This window comes from Leucopleurus acutus (assembly GCF_964270905.1).
Source record: "Leucopleurus acutus genome assembly, chromosome: 19".
Lineage (NCBI taxonomy): Eukaryota > Metazoa > Chordata > Mammalia > Artiodactyla > Delphinidae > Leucopleurus > Leucopleurus acutus.
The window spans coordinates 57,938,747-57,957,737 of record NC_139161.1 but is presented as its reverse complement, the minus strand read 5'-3'; the positions used below and the strand labels follow the sequence as shown (position 1 = coordinate 57,957,737).

The following is an 18,991-nucleotide window of genomic DNA, read 5'->3' as shown; positions in this document are numbered from 1 at the left end:
GTGGGTGTTGGGTGCAGAAGGTGTTTCCCTCTGGCTGGATCTGAGTGGCAATGAATGCAATGTAAAGCTTAGCAGAAATTCAAGAGAAAAGAGCCTAAACTTTGCCCGAAGTTCTCTTTTTCCCTTTACCCCAAACAAGAGATCAGTAGCAAGGGCCCCTTTGGAGATACCGGGTATGAAATCCAAGAGCTCGAATAGTGCCGAGATAACAGAGAACTGGAAACTTCCCTCCGGGTACAATGTCAAGGACTGCTTACCTTAGGGAAAATAAATCTCCTCATCAGATAGAGGTATCAGGAGAGACTGAGAAATGCTGTGCTCACAGCCTGTAATTTTATTCCCATCAGGTAGGGCAACTGTTTCTAGAACAGCTGACTTCTTTGCCCTGAGAAAGCTGAGAGCCTGGAGAAGTTCCTGGGAATGGATTCATGTGCTTCGTTTCTCATACTCGGACTTTCCACGAGCACGTTTGTTCTCAGTGGGGAAGTGCAGTTCTTTTGTCCCACATTTCTTGTGTCCAGACTCCGGGCAGCTCCCTGTCTGCGCTGAGCACGGGCCCGTGGCCGCGTCTTGGCCCCGGGCTTCCTGGACAGCAGACAAGGAGCTTCCTGGAGCAGGACCCGCTTCTCCACACCCTCCCTTAGTGGGAATTGTTCCAGAAAGCTCTGCATTCCAGATGCCAGTGAGTCACTGTTATCAACTCCACAGTCCACTTGCCAACAGTTCCCAGCATCTCCAGTGCCAGGAAATGTCCACTCAGGAGAGCAGGTCACTGCCACCCGCTCCCCACGTTCACAGCCACGTTCACAGAGGAGGCTCTGTGTCAGCAGACAGGTCAGAGATTAAAGCTCCATGTAACTGACTACACGGTCTTCATGGAGCCTTGCCGTGCGCTATGTGCTTTCCGTGGTTTCCCATCCAGTCCTGGAATAACTCACTGAGGTGGTGACTCTTTTCGTCTTCACCAAATTTGTCCAGACTCATACAGATGACTAAGCCATGGAGTGGGAATGGAAGCTTTTGGAAAGCCACCCCACTGGAGGAACACAGGGAAGGACCCCGAGGTCACAATATTATGACCTTACTTTATTTATTTTGCACCAAAACCCTGCCACACATGTCGTAGAGAGATTAAAGCAGAGTGTACTGCTTTTCCCTTGTTCAGGGTATAATATCTGAATTCTGTTACATTTGACTGGAAAAGTGGTGCGTGCCCCCGTTCAGAAACAATCTCCACCAGATACTGAGGTAGATTTTCCCATAAAAGCCCTCCCTCCCAGCCTGGATCTGCCCATCTCCCTCCTCAGAGGCAGACACCACGATCTACTCTTTTCTTCTGTTTCCTTTCAGAAGTTCTATGCCTGTAGCAGCATAGCTACAATACGAATTTTAACGTAGTGTAAGCTGGTGCATTACAGAGACATAGGGTAATCGTCATTCTGAGCAGGGAGAGTTGTGTTGCTCCTGTGTGGAACCCCAAATTCAGACATCCCAGGAGGAAGCTGTGTCAGGTAAAATACAGACAACTGGGGCAGTTCTTGGTGCTGAAAGCAGGCCGGTTACAGGTGCGATGCAGCAGCCCCGTACCCCAGATCCTTGGTGCGGGCCCAGTTCCCAGCCTCTGCTCCCTGGTGTGCCTATCAGAGTTCCTGCCTTTCCACCCTGCATCCTTGCTTTCAACCCTGAGAGTGAGTGTGTGCTCTGTCAGCGCTTTTTGGGTGGCCCTGCCATGGCTCAGGAGCCAAAAGATTTCTTGCAAGGAGCCCAGGAGACCAGCTCCGAAGACACAGTACCTGGATGAGGCTTCGGCCACCACCAGAATTATTTTGAAAGTCTTATTAGACGTCAGTAAGGCTCCGGAAGCTCCATCTTTCCTCCAGCCAGCCCAAGCCCACCGGGGCTGCTTACTGAAGGTCACTTTGGATCGAGTCAAGCGCTAGTCACTCAGGAATGTTGTGCAAGGGAAACCGTGAACAGCAGGGCCAGCCACAGGGACACAGAGCGGCCGGGAGCTGCATCGGGTCCACAGCGATGGATTTCTCAGTTCACCGACAGAGCCCCTTCTGAGGCTCCTGCGGTCTCTAGCTATGCCAGTGGGCAAAAACTCTGGATTTGGGAATCTGGGTGTTCTCTGATTATTGTTCTGTGCCGCTGGGCTTCCAGAGCCCAGCTCTTCCCAATGGGGACTCAGCTCTTCCCCTTGCCCAGGCCAGCGTCCCAAAGCCTCTTAGTTTTTTTTTTTTTTTTTTAAATGGAAGTGTAGTTGATTTACAACGTTGTGTTAATTTCTGCTGTACAGCAAAGTGACTCCGTTTTACACATATAGACATTCTTTTTAAAATATTCTTTTCCATTATGGCTTGCCCCAGGAGATTGGATATGGTTCCCTGTGCTCTACAGTAGGACCTTGTTGTTTATCCATTCTACATGTAATAGTTTGCATCTACCAACCCCAAATTCCCAGACCATCCCTCTCCCTTAGCTTTTTTTTTTTCTTTTTGGCCGCACCCTGCAGCATGCAGAACTTCCCCGACCACTGTGCCCCCTGCAGTGGAAGTGCAGAGTCTTAACCACTGGACCACCAGGGAAGCCCTTCCCTTAGCTTTTAAGAGCAGCTGATCTTAACTCCACTCACCTTCTCTGAACTCAGGCTCGCTGCTGGGAAAGGAAGCTGTAGCACGCGTGTGTGTGAGTTGTGAAGTTTGCACTCTTCCTGTGACTGCTTTCCTGTTTTTTTCTGTTCCTTTTCAAGTTTATCAAACATTATCGAGCACTTTCTATGGGCTAAGTGTGCTACACTATCTCAGGGAGCGTGGGCTGTAGTCAGGAAGCCAGGGCAGGTCCACGTCTGCCTGGATGCCAAAGGGCTGGGGCAGCACAAGGGCCCTGCTGCGTGTTCCAAGGAGGAAGACCCCCGGCAGTGAGGTCAGGGCAGGTATCTTGGGGGAAGGAAGGCTCGGCTGGGCCCCGCCTTAGACCTTCAGGTCCATTAGTGGCAGGTCACCGCATCCGATCTCAGCATTGGTTCCAGAAAGCTCAGGATATGGCGGGGGTCTCGGACGCAGTCTGCAGCTAGAGCGGGAGCTGAGCTCTGAGAGCCACAAGTGTTCCCGCTTCTTGGGGGCGCCGATAACCAGCGTTGTTCACGGCCCGTCTGCTGCCGAAAGGCGGATGGCTTGAGGCTGTTCAGGAGAATTTCTTCTGGAAGTTCCGAGGAGTGCCTTGGACTCAGTATTATGCGACTTGTTTTATCCTGAACATTGCACCAGGCTGTGCGTCTTTCAGGAGCAGGGGCGGTGTCTTGTATAACTGGACTGACATGTAGTGAACTCTGATCAGCAGGCCAAGGGGTGAAGTCAGGGCCCAGCTGGGACCCTAGTGTTCCCAGACACAGACTCTCTAGAGGGAAACACAAAGCAACTGGCACCATGTGGAATCTCCTTCTCTCTTCTCCCTCCGTCTGCTGTTCCAGTTTGCATCTCTACCCAGACCCTGGCCACTGAGCTGGGTACCACCTTTGCCCTGGAGACAGAAGCAAGAACGATTTTGTTAACATATTCTTGAGGCACCGGAGGAGACACTAAACCATCTGATGAGGGTCGTAGAGCCTGAGAGAGGCAGGTCTTGTACCCCGGATGTGGTGCCTTTTGCTGAAGCGGGGAGGACTCTCTGTGCCCTTGGACATGGGGCCGTCTACTCTCATTGGCACTGCTGTCCTGCTTTTGTGTGGGGCCTGCCTGGGCCTGCGACCCGGAGCCAGGGTCTAAGGCACCCCGTCATTTCCTGGGAACAGGAAAAACTGGAGATGCTGGTCTCCGAAGTGGCCCCGCCTCTTGTGATAAGCAGGAGTGCCTGCTTGTGGGGTGATTCACTCAGAAGTCCCGTTAGGCACTTGGGAGTCCCTTTCTCCTTTTATGGTAATCCGCAGACAGTGGGGAGAAGCCCCCTCCCTGGACACTCTGGGGGTCTCCTGTGTCCCCGGATGGTGCTGGGGCCGACCGCTTTAATACGCTCTGCACTCGTTGCTAATGTGTGTTCTGTTGTGTCTCCCACCACCTTTCAACAAGCAGCTCATGTCCCCTCCCGTCGTGGAACAGGTCACTGGGTAATAAGCCTTCTAGACAGACCAAGATTCCACGTTGCCCCCGAATAGGTCGGACCCCGCATCTTCCCTTCTTCCCCCACTCCCGGGCATCAGGTCTCAGGCCTCAGGGGCGGGAGGTCACCCGGGCTCACTCGGCTCTGAGTCAGGGCCGCAGGGCCTGAGCAAACGTTGCCAGGCTTCTGCAGAGGGAGGCGAGTCCCCTGCCTGCCTGGGCTGCCACCACTGGGGCCTGGGATTCCCGTGGGCTTCAGTGGGAGGAAGGGGAGACGCGTCACGGTGCCCCCGCACCCCGAGTTCTGTTAGGGCGAGTGCAGACACGCTGCTGTGAAAATCAGTGAAACCTCTTCTTTCTGTTGCTGCTGTCTCGTGCCCTTGTGGACGCAGAAAGTGACAGGGCCTCTGAAGTCTGCAAAGGCTCTGGTTTCATGCCTCGGCACGTTCTCGGCAGACAGTGCTTGGGGAGTTTCAGGAGGCGAGAGTGGGGCTGGGCAGGGGCGTCGACGTGGCAGACCCGGCGTTCTCAGGCGGGCACTTGCCTCGGCGGGGAGGGTTCGCTCTGCCTGCATCCGGCAGAGCATAAGAGTCCGTGATGGAAAGCAGCCGAGGTAGTGCTAGTAGCGATGAGGATGATGACACCACCGACACGGAGGGAGCGCCTGCAACGTGCCCGCTACCGTACAGAGTTCCTGCTGACACGCCTCCCATCCTTGCGGGAACCCTGTGAATTGGGCACTTTAGCTGCTCCCACCTCACAGGTGAAGAAATGCAAGTGTGGAAGCATCAAGTAGATTTTCCCGAAGTCTCGTCTGCTAACTAGAAACCCTGGGATGCCCACCCCCGACTTCAAGCGCCCTGTGCTCCTTGTCAGGCCGTTCTGGGCCGGATGGGCTGGACTCAACTCTACTAACAACTGTGTGACCTTGGATAGGTGGCTCCACTTTCTCACCTGTACAACGGAGATAATGTGTTTACCTGCTATGGGCATGGTCAGGATGATAAGAGGTGACACAGAGAAATGCTTGAAGCGATGCCCAGTGCAGCGTAAGCTCTCCCTGCATTTTAGCCAGTTCATCCCAGGAAGTGCTGGCACACAGCTGACCCTCTGTGCCTCCACTGAGGGTGGGTGCTCCAGCCTGGCTTCTGAGAGCAGCTTCTGAGACAGACTCCCCATTCCATGGAAGAAGGGCAGACGGTGCCCTTGCTCCTGGGGACCTTCCGAGTGCCCTGGGCTCCTTCCTCCTTGACGCTGACCTTTCCTCTTCTTAGGCTGAGCTTCGGATCACCCGGTTAGACCTGGAGCGGAAACTCAAGTTGAATGAAAACGCCATCGCCAGGCTCCAAGACAACCATAAATCCGTTCTGGTAAGGCTGGCCGGGGTCACCTGCCGGGCTTTGGCACACCTGGCAGCTGCTGCATGCCCAGCCAGCCCCACCCAGGGTTGTGGGATGCAGGGTGCAGGCCCGGCCCCCATGTCCATGGGCCCCATGGGTTTTATCATTGGGTGAGAACTGTGGGTACAGATAAGGTCGGCCACACTGCAGGGTGGCTTCAACTTGTTATGGGGATTTGCTATGAAATTAGTTCAAGATTCAGAACTGGCAAGTGATTTACTTTTTAATGTTATAGAGTAGAAGCAAGCTAGTCCTGTAATGACAGTGTCCTTATTTGTACATGTGTATATGCTTTTTTGACCGGGAGAAAAGGGTGTATGTGGGAATCAAGGGGGGTGGTTAGCCAGAGCTCCAGAAATTATGCATAATCTTGGATTCTTCCGTCATAGGAGGGTGTTCTGCATGCAATTCTCACCAGTCCTAAATCCTGGCAGCCAGAAAAGAGAGGCGAGAGCTGCTGGATTAGTGGATGGTACTTGATAAGGCCAGTGGCGTGCCAGGCTACTTAGTTTTAGTCTCTCTGGTTTGTGACCACTTTCTATAATAAACCCTAAGTAGACCCAAACAGTTCCACAAAGGCTTCTCATTAGTGGCAAGCCAATAACCACAGCTCAGAGGAGAATGCAAAACAACTACCCTATGGCAGTCAGTCAGCAGCAGCATCTCTGCATATCAAGAATGATTCTATCCATTCATCCATCCATCCACCTATGTATCCACTATCCATCCATCCACCCATCCATCCATCCACCCACCTATCCATCCATCCATCCATCCACCCATCTGTCCATCCATCCATCCATCACCTACCCATCCACTCACCCATCCATCCATCCATCCACCCATCCATCACCTACCCATCCACTCACCCATCCATCCATCCATCACCTACCCATCGACTCACCCGTCCATCCATCCATCCATCCATCCGTCCATCCATCCACCCACCTATCCATCCATCCATCCACCCATCACCTACCCATCCACTCACCCGTCCATCCATCCATCCATCCATCCATCCATCCATCCATCCACCCATCCACCCACCTATCCATCCATCCATCCACCCATCCATCTATCCATCCACCCACCCATCACCTACCCATCCACTCACCCATCCATCCATTCATCCATCCATCCACCCACCCACCCATCCACCTATCCATCCTTCCATCCATCCATCACTTACGCATCCACTCACCCATCCATCCGTCCATCCATCCATCCATCCATATCTAATACATGTAACCATTTCAACTTAATTTCTTCCTTCTTGGTGTTTATAACTAACTGGCTGTGGAAGAATGAATACCTATTTCTCACCCATATAATCTTATGAAAAGAAGAACAATAATTATCCCTTTAAAGCCTTGGAAACCTTCAGAGATTGTTGATTTCCGTGCTCAGCGTAATCTGGAGAACCGCATGGAGCACCTTGCCTTTTTCCAGCTCTTTATTTTCCAGACACTTTGATCCCTACTCAGTTCTTCTCTTAACTGCATGGTAACCAGGTGAGGTAGTTACCACAGTGGCCACCATGTAGGAGGTACATGAGGACACAGAGACAACAAGAATCGTCCAGGGTCCCTAGATTGATGGGACAGGAGGGCCTGCGAGTGTTGCTCCCTTGACCTAAGAATTACTCAGTCTGTTGAAATGGTGGTGCTTTAGTTTCTTTATCTAAGAAATGGGGACTGTAGTAGTACAGTCGTGCCTTGGTGTCCTCAGGGGATTGGTTTTAGGACAACCCCCGATGCCCCCACCACGGATACCAAAATCCACAGATGCTCAAGTCCCTTGTATAAAATGGCCTCGTATTTGCACGTAAACCTACGCATATCCTCCCGTATACTTTAAATCTTCTCTAGATTACTTACGATACCGGATAAAATGTAGATGCTATGTAAATAGTGGCCAGCTTGGCAGAGTCTAGTTTTGCTTTTTGGAACTTTCTGGAATATTTTCCCAAATATTTTCGTTCTGTGGTTGGTTGGATTCGTGGATGTGGAATCCGCAGATGTGGAGGGACATCTGTATTTACCTTCTAGGGTTGCCATGAGAGAATATGTATACAGTGCTCAGAACAGTGCCCGGCCCACGATAAGCACTTACTAAATGTGGCCGGTATTGTATTACTATGTTATGTAATTAAAAAGTGACCAGGCAGGCGGCAGGACCCCAGGAGAACCAAAAATAGTACCTGGAGGGGCTGCTCAGAGGGCTCTCGGATGGGATGGTCATGGAGGGACAATGGGGGAGACTGAGGCAGGCAGGGCATGGGCTCCGGGCTGTGGAGTGGGGTGAAGGGAGGGTGAGCGGAAAGCGTTTCCAAGAACTTTACATGAAGTTTAACCAGGTAATTTGTGTTGGGGCAACGATCTGGAGTTGGGCATTGTCAGAGGGAGCCGTCAGCACCAGGACCTAAGAACTACCAAAGAGGAGTGGAAACCGTTGAAAACGTGGATTGAAGTTGTGAATATGACATTGACTGAAGGCATTTGTAAAGGATGTGGAAGGGTAGCATCCCACATGCACAAGTGCCGTCATGCAGATCCTTGCTATTCATCGCATGGAATTTGTTTTATATGTTTTTGAACGTGGCATCCATTCTGCATAGGTAGGCTGGTCCTGCGATGCCTAGGTGCTGTGGACACCTGCACACACCCTAAACATTTCGTGCCTGGCACAGACACCATACGGTTAGATGTACTTTTGGCTCAGACGGACCCGGTGGGCAGTTTAACTGGACATGAATGAAATGCTAGGAAAGCAAATTCATGCTACTGATTTGTACAAAGAAGCCAAATTATTATTTTACTGCAAGAGACATGACTATCAAGTATACTGAATACGCACATTGTCCTGCTTGGAAGACTGATGTCACAGACTTGAAGAGCAGCCCGACTGTCAGAGCTGGACTCAGAAATCAGATAATTCACTCTCTCATCTGATGGATGAGAGACTAAGGGAATGATTGGCAAATAAGTCCTTATACCCTGGAGAGTCCTTCTTGTTTCCGGGAACCCAGGATTCAAATGAGAATAAAGGCTTCCTTTTACAATAGGAAATCGCTCCCTGATTTGCGGGTTTCTCGGGTTTGCGTTTCTGTGTGTTGAGCTTTGAGAAGGTTGGACGCCTCACTAACAGGTTCTTCACCCCCCCGCCCCCGCCAGGTGTCGGTGTCGGAGGTAAAGGCGGTGGCCAAGGAGCAGTTTGGGAATCTCCTTGCTGCCATGAGGAAGGCCCAGGCTGACATGATGCTTTTCTTGGAGGAGAAGGAACAAGCTGCCCTGGGCCAGGCCAATGGCATCAAGACCCACCTGGAGTACAGGAGCGCAGAGATGGAGAAGACCAGGCAGGAACTGGACAGAATCGCTGCCATCGGCAACCCCGTGCTTTTCCTGGAGGTATGGGCTGCCGTGCCGCTGATGCCAGGGAGACCTTCGCTCTGCTCGGCCTGTGGCGCACGGGGGAAGGGGACTGCCCGCTGATCAACGGGTGCGCAGGGAGCCGTGAGGGCAGAGAGGAGCTGAGTACAGGGGTACAGGAGGGAGGGCTTTCCAGAGCGGAGAGGCTGGAACCGGGTCGTGGAAGATGCATCCCGTGCCAGCAGAGGTAACGGCATGTGCAGAGGCAGAGAGGTTTGAGACAGCACAGCTGATGTGGGGAGCTAAGGTGCTTTCACAAGGATGGGGTGTGGGACGCTGGGCACAGGGTGATGGGAGGCGAGGCTGGCGGGGCCAGGTGGGCCTCTGACTGTCGAAGCTTGTTCTTCATCGTGAAGTCACAGCAGCCCAGGGAGGACTTCAGCTGAGGGGTGATGAGCTCAGGCCTCAGTGTGCTTTATAAACCACTCCGACAGCGGAGGGATGCTTGCTGGGCCGGGGTGAGACCCGGGTCCTGCTGCCTTTCGGAGAGGGCTGCACGTGCTGGGGGTGACTGAGGACAGACAGCCCAGCAGAGAAGATGAGACCTTTCATTACAATGTGCCATTCATTGTATGTTAAGCCACCTGCCATCAGACCTTCCATCCTCCTGGATCTGTCACTAGAGCGCTGTGTAGTTTTTAGCAAGTCACTTAACCTTTTTGGGTCTCAAATTCCTCATTTATAAACAAGCAGGTCGGAGTCAGTGATATCCAAGGTTCCTTCAGTGCTAATATTCCTACATACAAATAATTCTTTTATTGCATTTTGGGAAGATTCCCTTCTAGTTAATGGCAAACATAAATGTTTATTATGAAAAAAAACCTTGGAAAATATGGGAAAATATAAAGGAACATGATCATTCATATTCCCATCACCCAAGATAATCATCGTTAGCCTTGTAGTGAGTGAGAGAAAGAGAAGCAGACAGAGACAGACAGACATACCAAAGAATGTCTTTCAGTTCCTTTACTTTTCAATATCAAAACAAAGAAACTATGAAGAAAAACTTGGCTTCCCATGTCATGAGTTTCCTAAAGAGCATATAAATAATTTTAAAAAAGAAATAAAATCTCTTTATTTTTTCTCCTTTTGTAACTTTAACATAAAAACTTTAATATGTCTAAAATATATTTTAGTATAGGACAACTTATTTTAGTTAAACATAACTTCTTTTTCCACAAATTTTTAGCCAATCGAAATGACATGTATTGTTCCCCCGTGATTCTTTTTTTTAGAAATAGACCATTTTATTTTATTTTGTTTTTTATTTTTTCGCTGTGCCGTGTGGTATGAGGGATCTTAGTGCCCCAACCAGGGATCCAACTCTCGTCCCCTGCCTTGGAAGCGTAGAGTCTTAACCACTGGACCGCCAGGGAAGTCCCCCCAGTGATCTAAAATGTTACTTTTATCATATATGGCACTAATTCTGCATATGGTGTTAAAATGTTCATTTTCCTCCCTGTCTACTCTCTGGCTTGGCCTCGTTCTTCTCTTCCATTATTAATCTAACCATTCTGGTACAACTGTTTTCATCACTCAGTTTTCTGCCGTACCCACTCTGTAATTCAGTGCTTCCATTGCATTTGAATTTTGATAATGTGTTACACCTGAAAGCAACCTTTCCTGATCACTGCAGAGTTTTGAAGCATGAGAGGCTTAATGTGATTATCTATTTGAAAACACTTTTCAAACTCTAAAGCACAGAACAAGAATTAGAGAACACTGTGTATTGGATTGAACCGACCAGGAAAATGCAGCAGCAAGCACTCCCGCCTGAGGACTTGTTTGTGAATCTTCCACGTGCTACACCCCTTCCTCCATCCGTGTCGTGGTTTGTGTTTAAATTAGTTAAAAAAAAAAAAAAAAGTACTGATAGAATGAAGATTGCAGGAATGTTACCGCCATCTGCGCTGTTGGTGTAACACGTTTGTTCTTCGATTCCCTGTTTGGGCTGTGTATTGCATCTGCTCGTGGGTGCCTAGTATCTCTTGATTTTTAAAAGTCCACTTTCCCAGTTAAAAAACACGAATGCTTTCTACATGATCAGATGCTGAGCTGGACCCATTACACACACGTTCTTTGTGAAGTGCACGTCACCATCAGTCTGTTTTACAGATCTGTTTTACAGAGGAAGGTGCCGTATTGAGGAGGGCAGTCCTGTTTAAGAAGCACAAAAGCCAGGGCAAGTTCTGCCATGTGTCCTTTCCTGCAGGAGTACTGCAAGTTCAAGAACATGAAGGACGATGCTTTCCCCAGTGTCTACATTGGACTCAAGGACAAGCTCTCGGGCATCCGCAAGGTCATCACGGACTCCACCGCACACCTGATCCAGTTGCTGCAGAACTACAAGGAGAAGCTCCAGGAGTTCTCCAAGGAAGGTGAGAAGCTGTGGCTTGTAGTGTCTCGGAGGAGCTGACGCGGGAGGTGGGAGTTGGGAGGGAGAGCAGAACCGGGGAGCTTCTCATTTTCAGAGCCATCCTCTGGCTAGCCGTGCTACTGATGGACACTTACCTTGATGACAGAGACCAGAGGATGTGAGTCAGTCACATCACGCCCTTGGCCAGCATCTCCGAGACTAGCTTCCGAGGTTGCTGATGCCTGTACTTTCAAGGGAAATGCAAGTCAGGCTGGGGTCTTTCCTCGGCGTGTTTTACTTTAGTGTGGTCCATTGAGCAGGGGTCTCTGACACGTGACTAGTGTCCGGGCCCTTCTTCCCCGAGGAAGCCCAGGGAAGAGGGACTGGGGGTTCCTGCTTCTTAGGTTCTCCTGCCCACCTGGACAGGTGTGCATTCACAATTCTCTGCTTTTCTAGAGGAGTACGACATCGGAACTCAGGTGTGTGCCATCACTGAACACAAACACTGGACCTCAGAACCAGAGCCCAGCACCAGGCAGCAGTTCCTCCTGTGTAAGTCGTGAACAGCTTCCCTTTCCCTGGGTGTGGGTGTACGTGTGAGGCTTTGGAAGCAAGGATGCCGTCTTTCACGTAGGTTTCAGGTTCTTGCAACATCAGGGTCTATGCCCAAATGGTACATTTTAAAAAGTTTAATTTAAAAAACGTTTGAACTTTTCATTTTGAAACAGTTTCAAACTTACGAAAACATTGCAAAAAGAGGACCAAGAATTCTTGTATACCTTTCATCCGGTTTTTCCAAACGTTAACACTTTACGTTACAATGGTCCACTGATCCAAACTGGAAAATGAAATTACTGCAAGTCTATTAACTAATCTATGGAATTTATTCAGGTTTCGCGAGGTATTCCTCCCAGTGTCCTTTTTCTGGCTGCAAGTCCGGTCCAAGGTCACAGATGTTTCTTTGTCTCCAGTCTGGGTCCAATCCCTTTGTCCTTCTCTGTCCTTCATGACCTTGGCCCTTTCAAAGATCCTGGCTAGTTCCCAAATGGCTCCCTGTTAAGTCTGACTTGGCCAGAACTGCAAAACCCATTGTCCCGTCATGATGTGGGAGTGTCCTGGGCTGTCAGCATTTTTGAAAACACGTTATTTCCAATCAATACTTCCTTATGGTTAACAAGGCAGGGAGGTTTCATCTCCCAGGAGAGGAAGGGCTGCATCTGGGTAGTCAAGGCTCACTTTTAGGACATGCAGCTGCTTCATCTCTTTGGAACGTGCCGTTGAACCCTGCTTCTGCTTGCTTTCTGGGGGTGAGTGCTGGCGGACCAACTCCTGAGCCCCTTTTGCTCTGGTCGTGACGTGGAGCCTCGGGTTCGATGACTGTCTCCTGTTCTTTCCACAGCTCCTCATTTTCCCCAGGACCTCTCGGTTTCCACACAGTTTCCTTGATTTATTCTTTCCTGCTTCCTGACACCAGCACGTCTATTTTTTTTTAAATAAATTTATTTATTTATTAATTATCTATTTTTGGCTGCGTCGGGTCTTCGTTGCTGCGCGCGGGCTTTCTCTAGTTGTGGCAAGCAGGGGCTACTCTTTGTTGTGGTGCACGGGCTTCTCATCGCGGTGGCTTCTCTTGTTGCAGAGTGCGGGCTCTAGGTGTGCGGCTTCAGTAGTTGTGGCGCGTGGGCTCAGTAGTTGTGGCACATGGGCTTCAGTAGTTGTGGCTCACGGGCTTTAGAGCTCAGGCTCAGTAGTTGTGGTGCATGGGCTTAGTTGCTCCGTGGCATGTGGGATCTTCGTGGACCAGGGCTCGAACCCGTGTCCCCTGCATTGGCAGGCAGATTCTTAACCACTGTGCCACGAGGGAAGCCCCACGTGTATGTTTTACTAACAGATATAGTTAATACAAGAAGCCAAACACCTTTTGTGCTTAATATTAAAATAAAAGTGAACCACATCCTATTATAATCTGTTTTCTGTTGCATGACAGTCGTCTCTTTTCATGCATGACATTAACTTTTGCTCCTAGAGTATTGCTGTGAACTTGTAGCCTTTTATGGACTCAGATCGTTTCACCTGTCCAAGTTCTGTCAAATTGCCAACTTGACTGGCCAGTGGGAGCCACTTGTAAGCTGGCCTCTTTGACCTTTAAGCCTTGACCTTCTGCCCTTGAGATTCTAAAAAGTATTGCTGCTTTCTGGCACTAACAGAATGTTCCAGACCCATTCTGGTTTTCTTGTCCCAAGGCATAGAATCACCTACCCTGTAAGGAGCCCTGGGTCCCCCTAGATGAGAAGAGTACTAACGCACTCATTCATTTGGCACGTGTATACCGAGCATCTTCTCAGAGCTAGAACCCCAGGATAGAGTCCCGCATAAGATATGGAGCTGACAGAATAAAAGGAGAACATTCACGAAACAAGCACACTGATAAATAATTACACATTGTGATGAGTACCAGGAAGTTATAAAGCCAGGGTGCTCCGAGAGACATTGACAGGCAGGCATGGAGACCTTTTTGAGGACAGACTCACAACCGCAATCCAAACGGATCAGTCGGGAGCTCCCTGACTCAGGTCAGGGCGAGGACCCCACCGCGGAGGGAATGGTCTGTGCTGAAGCCGCCCGAGCGGGTTCAGCGTTGGGTGGGTCTGAGGTCAGGGTGCTGGAGTGTGGAGGTCAAGGGGGAGAGGGCAGGAGACGAGGTTGCTGAGGCAGGTAAGCGCCAGTCTCGCAGGGCCGGGAGGCCAGGGAGGCGGGTCACCGCTTTTTCCTAAGGGCAGGGGTGCCATCAGAGGCTGTAAGCTGGGGCGACGCGATTCAGCTCAGCTGGCTCCCTGAAGCGAGCTCCTGTCGGGGAGAAGGTCTGGGCGGGGGAGGCGGGAGAGAGCACCCCGACCAGCGTGGGGCTACTGCACGCTCTGGGGGAGATTTGGGGGTGGCTCAGATGGGGGTGAAGCAGGGCACTGAGAGGACTCAGGGCTGCCTGTGTGTGTGGTGGGACAAGACGTGGGAGGATGAGGGAAAAGAAATGGAGTGTGACTTGGGCACCTGGGTGCGCGGAGGTGTTGTTCTCTGGGACCAGGAAGAGAATGTGTGGGGTGGGGGACTGCTTGAGGGTTCCCCTGCTGAATATTGGCCAGATATTTTAACAAATGAGTGAATCAAATGTGGGTGTATGAGTGCCTGTCTGCCCCAAACCCTTGCCAACGCTGGGTAGAAAAGTGCCTGGATTTCAGGACGTATTTGTCGAATGAATGAAAGCATGAGCCCATCCGTAGGTTTTATTTCTTGATTCAATTCAGCAAATAATACAGCAAATTCCAAGCAATTTGAGCTTCAGGAAGGAAGGAGGTGGGGTCTGGGACCACTTACGACCTGCGTGGGCAAGGTGTCCCCCGCAAGCAGTTCCCCGTGACACTGGCCTGGCATCCCACAGTTTAACTCGGTTCTGGCACTGCCTGGAGATGGCGTCAGATCCCACAGGATGGCTTCCACTTCAGATGCCAGTCGCCAAGTACTGGGTCCCCAGGTGACGGACAACTTCTGTCCGACTTGGCTACAAATCAGAGGTTCCCAGGACCCCCCCTCCTGCCCCCGCCCCTTGGACTCGAGCATTTGCTAGAGCAGCTCACAGAACTGAGGGAGACACTTATGTTCACCAGTTTATTAAAGGATGTGGTAAAGGACACAGATGAGCAGCCAGATGGAGAGAGAGAGGCACGGGGCAAGGCCGGGAGGGTCCCGATTTCAGGAGCTTCTATCCCCATGGAGATGGGGTGCATCGCCTTCTGGTGTGGATGTTTGCCAACCTGGAAGCACTCAGAACCCTGCACTGTTGAGATTTCATGGAGGCTTCATCTCATAGGCATGATGGCCCACTAACTCCATTTCCAGCCCCTCTCACTTCTCATGAGAATAGGAGTCAGGGCTGCAAGTTCCAAGCTTCTAGTCATGACTTGGTCTTTCTGGTGACCAGCCAGCCCCCTCCAGGAGCCCACCCAGAGTTGCCTCGTCAGAACAGAAGATACATGTATAACCTGGGAAATTACAAGGGTTTCAGGAGCTCTGTGTCGGGAACAGGGGCCAAAGAGCAAATATTAGAACAACAGATGGTCCTAGTGCTCTTATCACTCAGGAGATCACAAGGAGCTTTGTGCCGGCAACCGGGAACCGGAGACCAAATATATATTTATTATAAATCACAATATCACACTTGCGTTCTGTTTTCTGGTTTTCACCCACCTCTTTTCTGGGAAGGAACAGGGGTCTGGGAGATGGATGTCTTTTCGTCCTTTGGAGGCTCGCTAGGTTTGAAGTGTTGGGTCTGAATCAGCTGTCGGTCCCTGACTTTCTGTGTCCCCTCAGATGCCTGTGACATTGCCTTCGACCCCGACACGGCACACAGGTACCTCCGGCTGCAGGAGGACAACCGCAAGGTCACCAACACCACGCCCTGGGCGCACCCGTACCCGGGCCTCCCCAGCAGGTTCACACACTGGCGGCAGGTGCTGGCCCAGCAGAGCCTCTACCTGCACAGGTACTACTTCGAGGTGGAGCTCTCCGGGGCGGGCATCTACGTGGGCCTGACGTGCCAGGGCATCGACCGCAAGGGCGAGGAACGCAATGGTTGCATTTCCGGAAACGACTTCTCCTGGAGCCTCCAGTGGGATGGCAAGGGGTTCAGGGCCTGGCACAGTGACACGGAGACCCCACTCAGGGCCCGCCCTTGTCAGAGGCTGGGGGTATATGTGGACTTCCCCAGAGGCGTCCTCTCCTTCTACGGCATTGAGCCGGAGGCCATGACGCTGGTGCACCGTTTCGACTGTAAGTTTTCGGAGCCCGTCTACCCAGCCTTCTGGCTTTCCAAGAAGGACAACGCCATCCGGATTGCGGATCTGGGAGAGGAACCCGAGAAGCCGGCACCGACCCCGGTAGAGCCTGCACCCTAGATGCCGGGGTCCAGAGCCCAGACCTGTGCTAACACACAGACGGGGCGGCAGCTTGCGTTTTAAGGCTGACTGGGGGGCAGAATCCCTGCCAGCGGTTGCTGGCTTTAGAAATCACGTGGGTCACAGGATGAGGGGAAGGGTCTCTGGCCGCCGTCTTGGGCTCCGTGCGGCGCTGTTCCCCACGTTTGCAATAATCCTCAGGCCCTAAGTCCCCCTCGCCATCTTCTCGTGATGTCCTGTCTGCTCAGGTGAACGGCGCACTGTGCCCAGAGGTGGTCACCAGGAATCCTCAGAACCGTCAGAAAGACTGTAGAGGAATCAGAATAAATCGCTAACTTTATCTCGCTTCCCCCGCGTCCCTGGCACTGTCCTGAGCTCCTCCCGTGCGTCAGCCCTCGTGGCTCTCACGGCAGCCCCGTGGGGTAGCTGCTCACACCGTCCCCATTTTGCAGGTGGGGAAGCTGTGGTCCGGTGGGGGTCCGTGAACTTGCTCGGGGTCACCGTGGTCACGTGGTGAGTGAGTGGCCGAGCCGGGATTCAGACCTGGGAGGGCTGACGTTGAACTTCTAACCCCGACCCCACGCTGCCTTGCTCCTTAGACGGTGGGTGTTGTGTGCACGGGAATAAACCACATCATGAACTGCGTTCATAGGAGTAGAGCGTCTTACGGCCTCCGTCGCTTTGCACCCGCATGTCTGACCGGGTCTTGCAGCTGTGCCGTGATGGAGAGCTCACTACCTCACCTGGAAGCTCACCTGGTTTGGGGACAGTGAGGATTGCAGGAATGTCTTAGTGGGGTCCGAGTCCTATAGTCCCTGTGACCTCAGGCAACGGGGCTCCTTCCTTGCTCCTGGAGCCACCCGGACGGTGTGGACGCGTCTGATTCCTCATTCAAGGGCAGTTCTCCACGTGTTTGGGGGCAGCTCTCACACCGTCCCCCCCGGGAATTATTCTTGGCTTCTCACTCTATCTCCCACTTTCCTTTGTGGTTTCCGGACCTTCTACTCCTCTGATCACATCCCCCTCCTTTCTTCAGACACGCTCCCTAAGATTAATGATATACATTCATCAAACCCTTAGGCAAATGACAAACTGTATTTAAATGGGTTTCTGAGGACATAACCTGAGGCCCCTTTTGGGATTCCCTGGAAATACAACTTCTGGGTCTTTTCCGTGACCTGTGTCAAGTCAAGTCCCTTCCTCTTTGGCCAGTCTGACGGTCCTGTGTCAAGAGTACTTCACTTCAGCGTCACTCGACTCGTTTCCAGAGACCCTGCCCTACATTTGAATTCTAGGATTTATATAGTATAGGATTTGAATTTTTTAATTGAATTTAAAAGCTTTGAATTTTATTGACCTTGAAAATATTAAAAAAAATTTTTATTGGAGTATAGTTGATTTACAATGTTGTATTAGTTTCCGCTGTACAGCAAAGTGAATCAGTTATACGTACACATATATCCACTCTTTTTTAGATTCTTTTCCCATATGGGCCATTACAGAGTATTGAGTAGAGTTCCCTGGGCTATACTGTGCGTCCTTAGAAATTTTTAAATTTGCATTTTACATTTCATCACATCGTTGCTGCTTGCGGAGATAGTTTTATTCATGACTCTGTGCCCAGTGTAATAGCTCTCCTTCCTAGCCCGGTGTCACCTACAGAATTGGTAACCTTTTCTTCTTAAATCTTACTCTTGTTGCTATACATATTGATTAGGTTGATACCTATATTGATTAGGATCTTGCAGTCCTCAGCAAGGTTTGGGTTTAGTTATTCAGTAAGTTATGCATCGGTAGAACTGTTTGCTAATGTAGCCCACCTTATGGCCCTTTATCCACTGCACACCATGAAGGCCTTTGCAGTGGCAGAGATCAGGATATACTATGTCAGCATTTCCTCTCTAATGATGCCCTCTGGGGGGAAAGTGAGATCAGCTTGGCTGGGTTGTTGATCGCTCCTTACCTTCTTCCCCAAATGCTCACATAATATTTGACAAACCATTTTAGAATTCTGGTGTAAGTTCACACATCATCTGCTGTTTCCAGAATCTACCTTTTTTTTCTTTTAAAAAATCAAGACAACGTTGCCTGTCTTCATCCTCCACCATTCTCCCTAATTTCTCAAAATTTACTGCCTGGATTTCAGTCACGACGGTAAACTGTGTCAGTGTCGTGAGATGTAATTTGTTTAGGCCACACTCAGATTCATAAAAGGAACCCTTTGGGTGTCTCCTTACCTGTTTTGAACTTCAGTTCCTCTTTTTGTCCACTCATTTTTGGTTTTAAGACCTTTCTTCTCGAGATAGAAGATCAAAGCAAAATTGAGCATTAGCATTGCCTTAAGCGATGGGCATACCTTTTTTCTTCCCCTGGGTCCAAAAACCGAAAATCGCCTAAAACAAACAAAATAAGAAATTAAAAAAGATAACAAAGGCCAATTTTACGCCCTCTGTCATTTTCCCCAAGCTGTGTCAGTGTGTGCCACTCTTCTGTATGTCCCACAGAAGCCTCCACGGTCGTTGGCAACTCCCTAAGCATAGACAGGAACATATAATAGCAGATGCAGCTGATCCGACATTCCAGAGGTTCTGGGTCCTCTTTCCTCTTCACACCCACTGCTGGCTGCCGCGTTCCTTCACTGAAGTTTTGCTGAGGCCCTCGGGTTTCCTCTAAAAAGCTTAGGTTTGGGGACTTCCCTGGCGGTCCAGTGGTTCAGACTCCACGCTTCCACTGCGAGGTCGGGGGGCTCTGGTTTGATCCC

The 18,991-nt window shown here is 50.7% G+C and overlaps 1 protein-coding gene across 2 annotated transcripts in view; it reads left to right on the top strand.

The window, feature by feature from the left end:
- TRIM16 (tripartite motif containing 16) overlaps positions 1–16,854 on the top strand; it is a gene marked incomplete at its 5' end in the record, with an annotated part of 32,252 nt that extends 15,398 nt beyond the window's left edge. For both annotated transcript variants that reach the window (XM_082860072.1, XM_082860071.1), the window contains 5 exons: positions 5,372–5,467; positions 8,671–8,904; positions 11,138–11,303; positions 11,738–11,833; positions 15,647–16,854. In XM_082860072.1, coding sequence (XP_082716198.1) covers positions 5,372–5,467; positions 8,671–8,904; positions 11,138–11,303; positions 11,738–11,833; positions 15,647–16,230 — 1,176 coding nt within the window. In that variant the 3' untranslated portion in view covers positions 16,231–16,854. The remainder of the gene's footprint in view (positions 1–5,371; positions 5,468–8,670; positions 8,905–11,137; positions 11,304–11,737; positions 11,834–15,646) is intronic.
- Between the last annotated feature and the right edge of the window lie 2,137 nt (positions 16,855–18,991).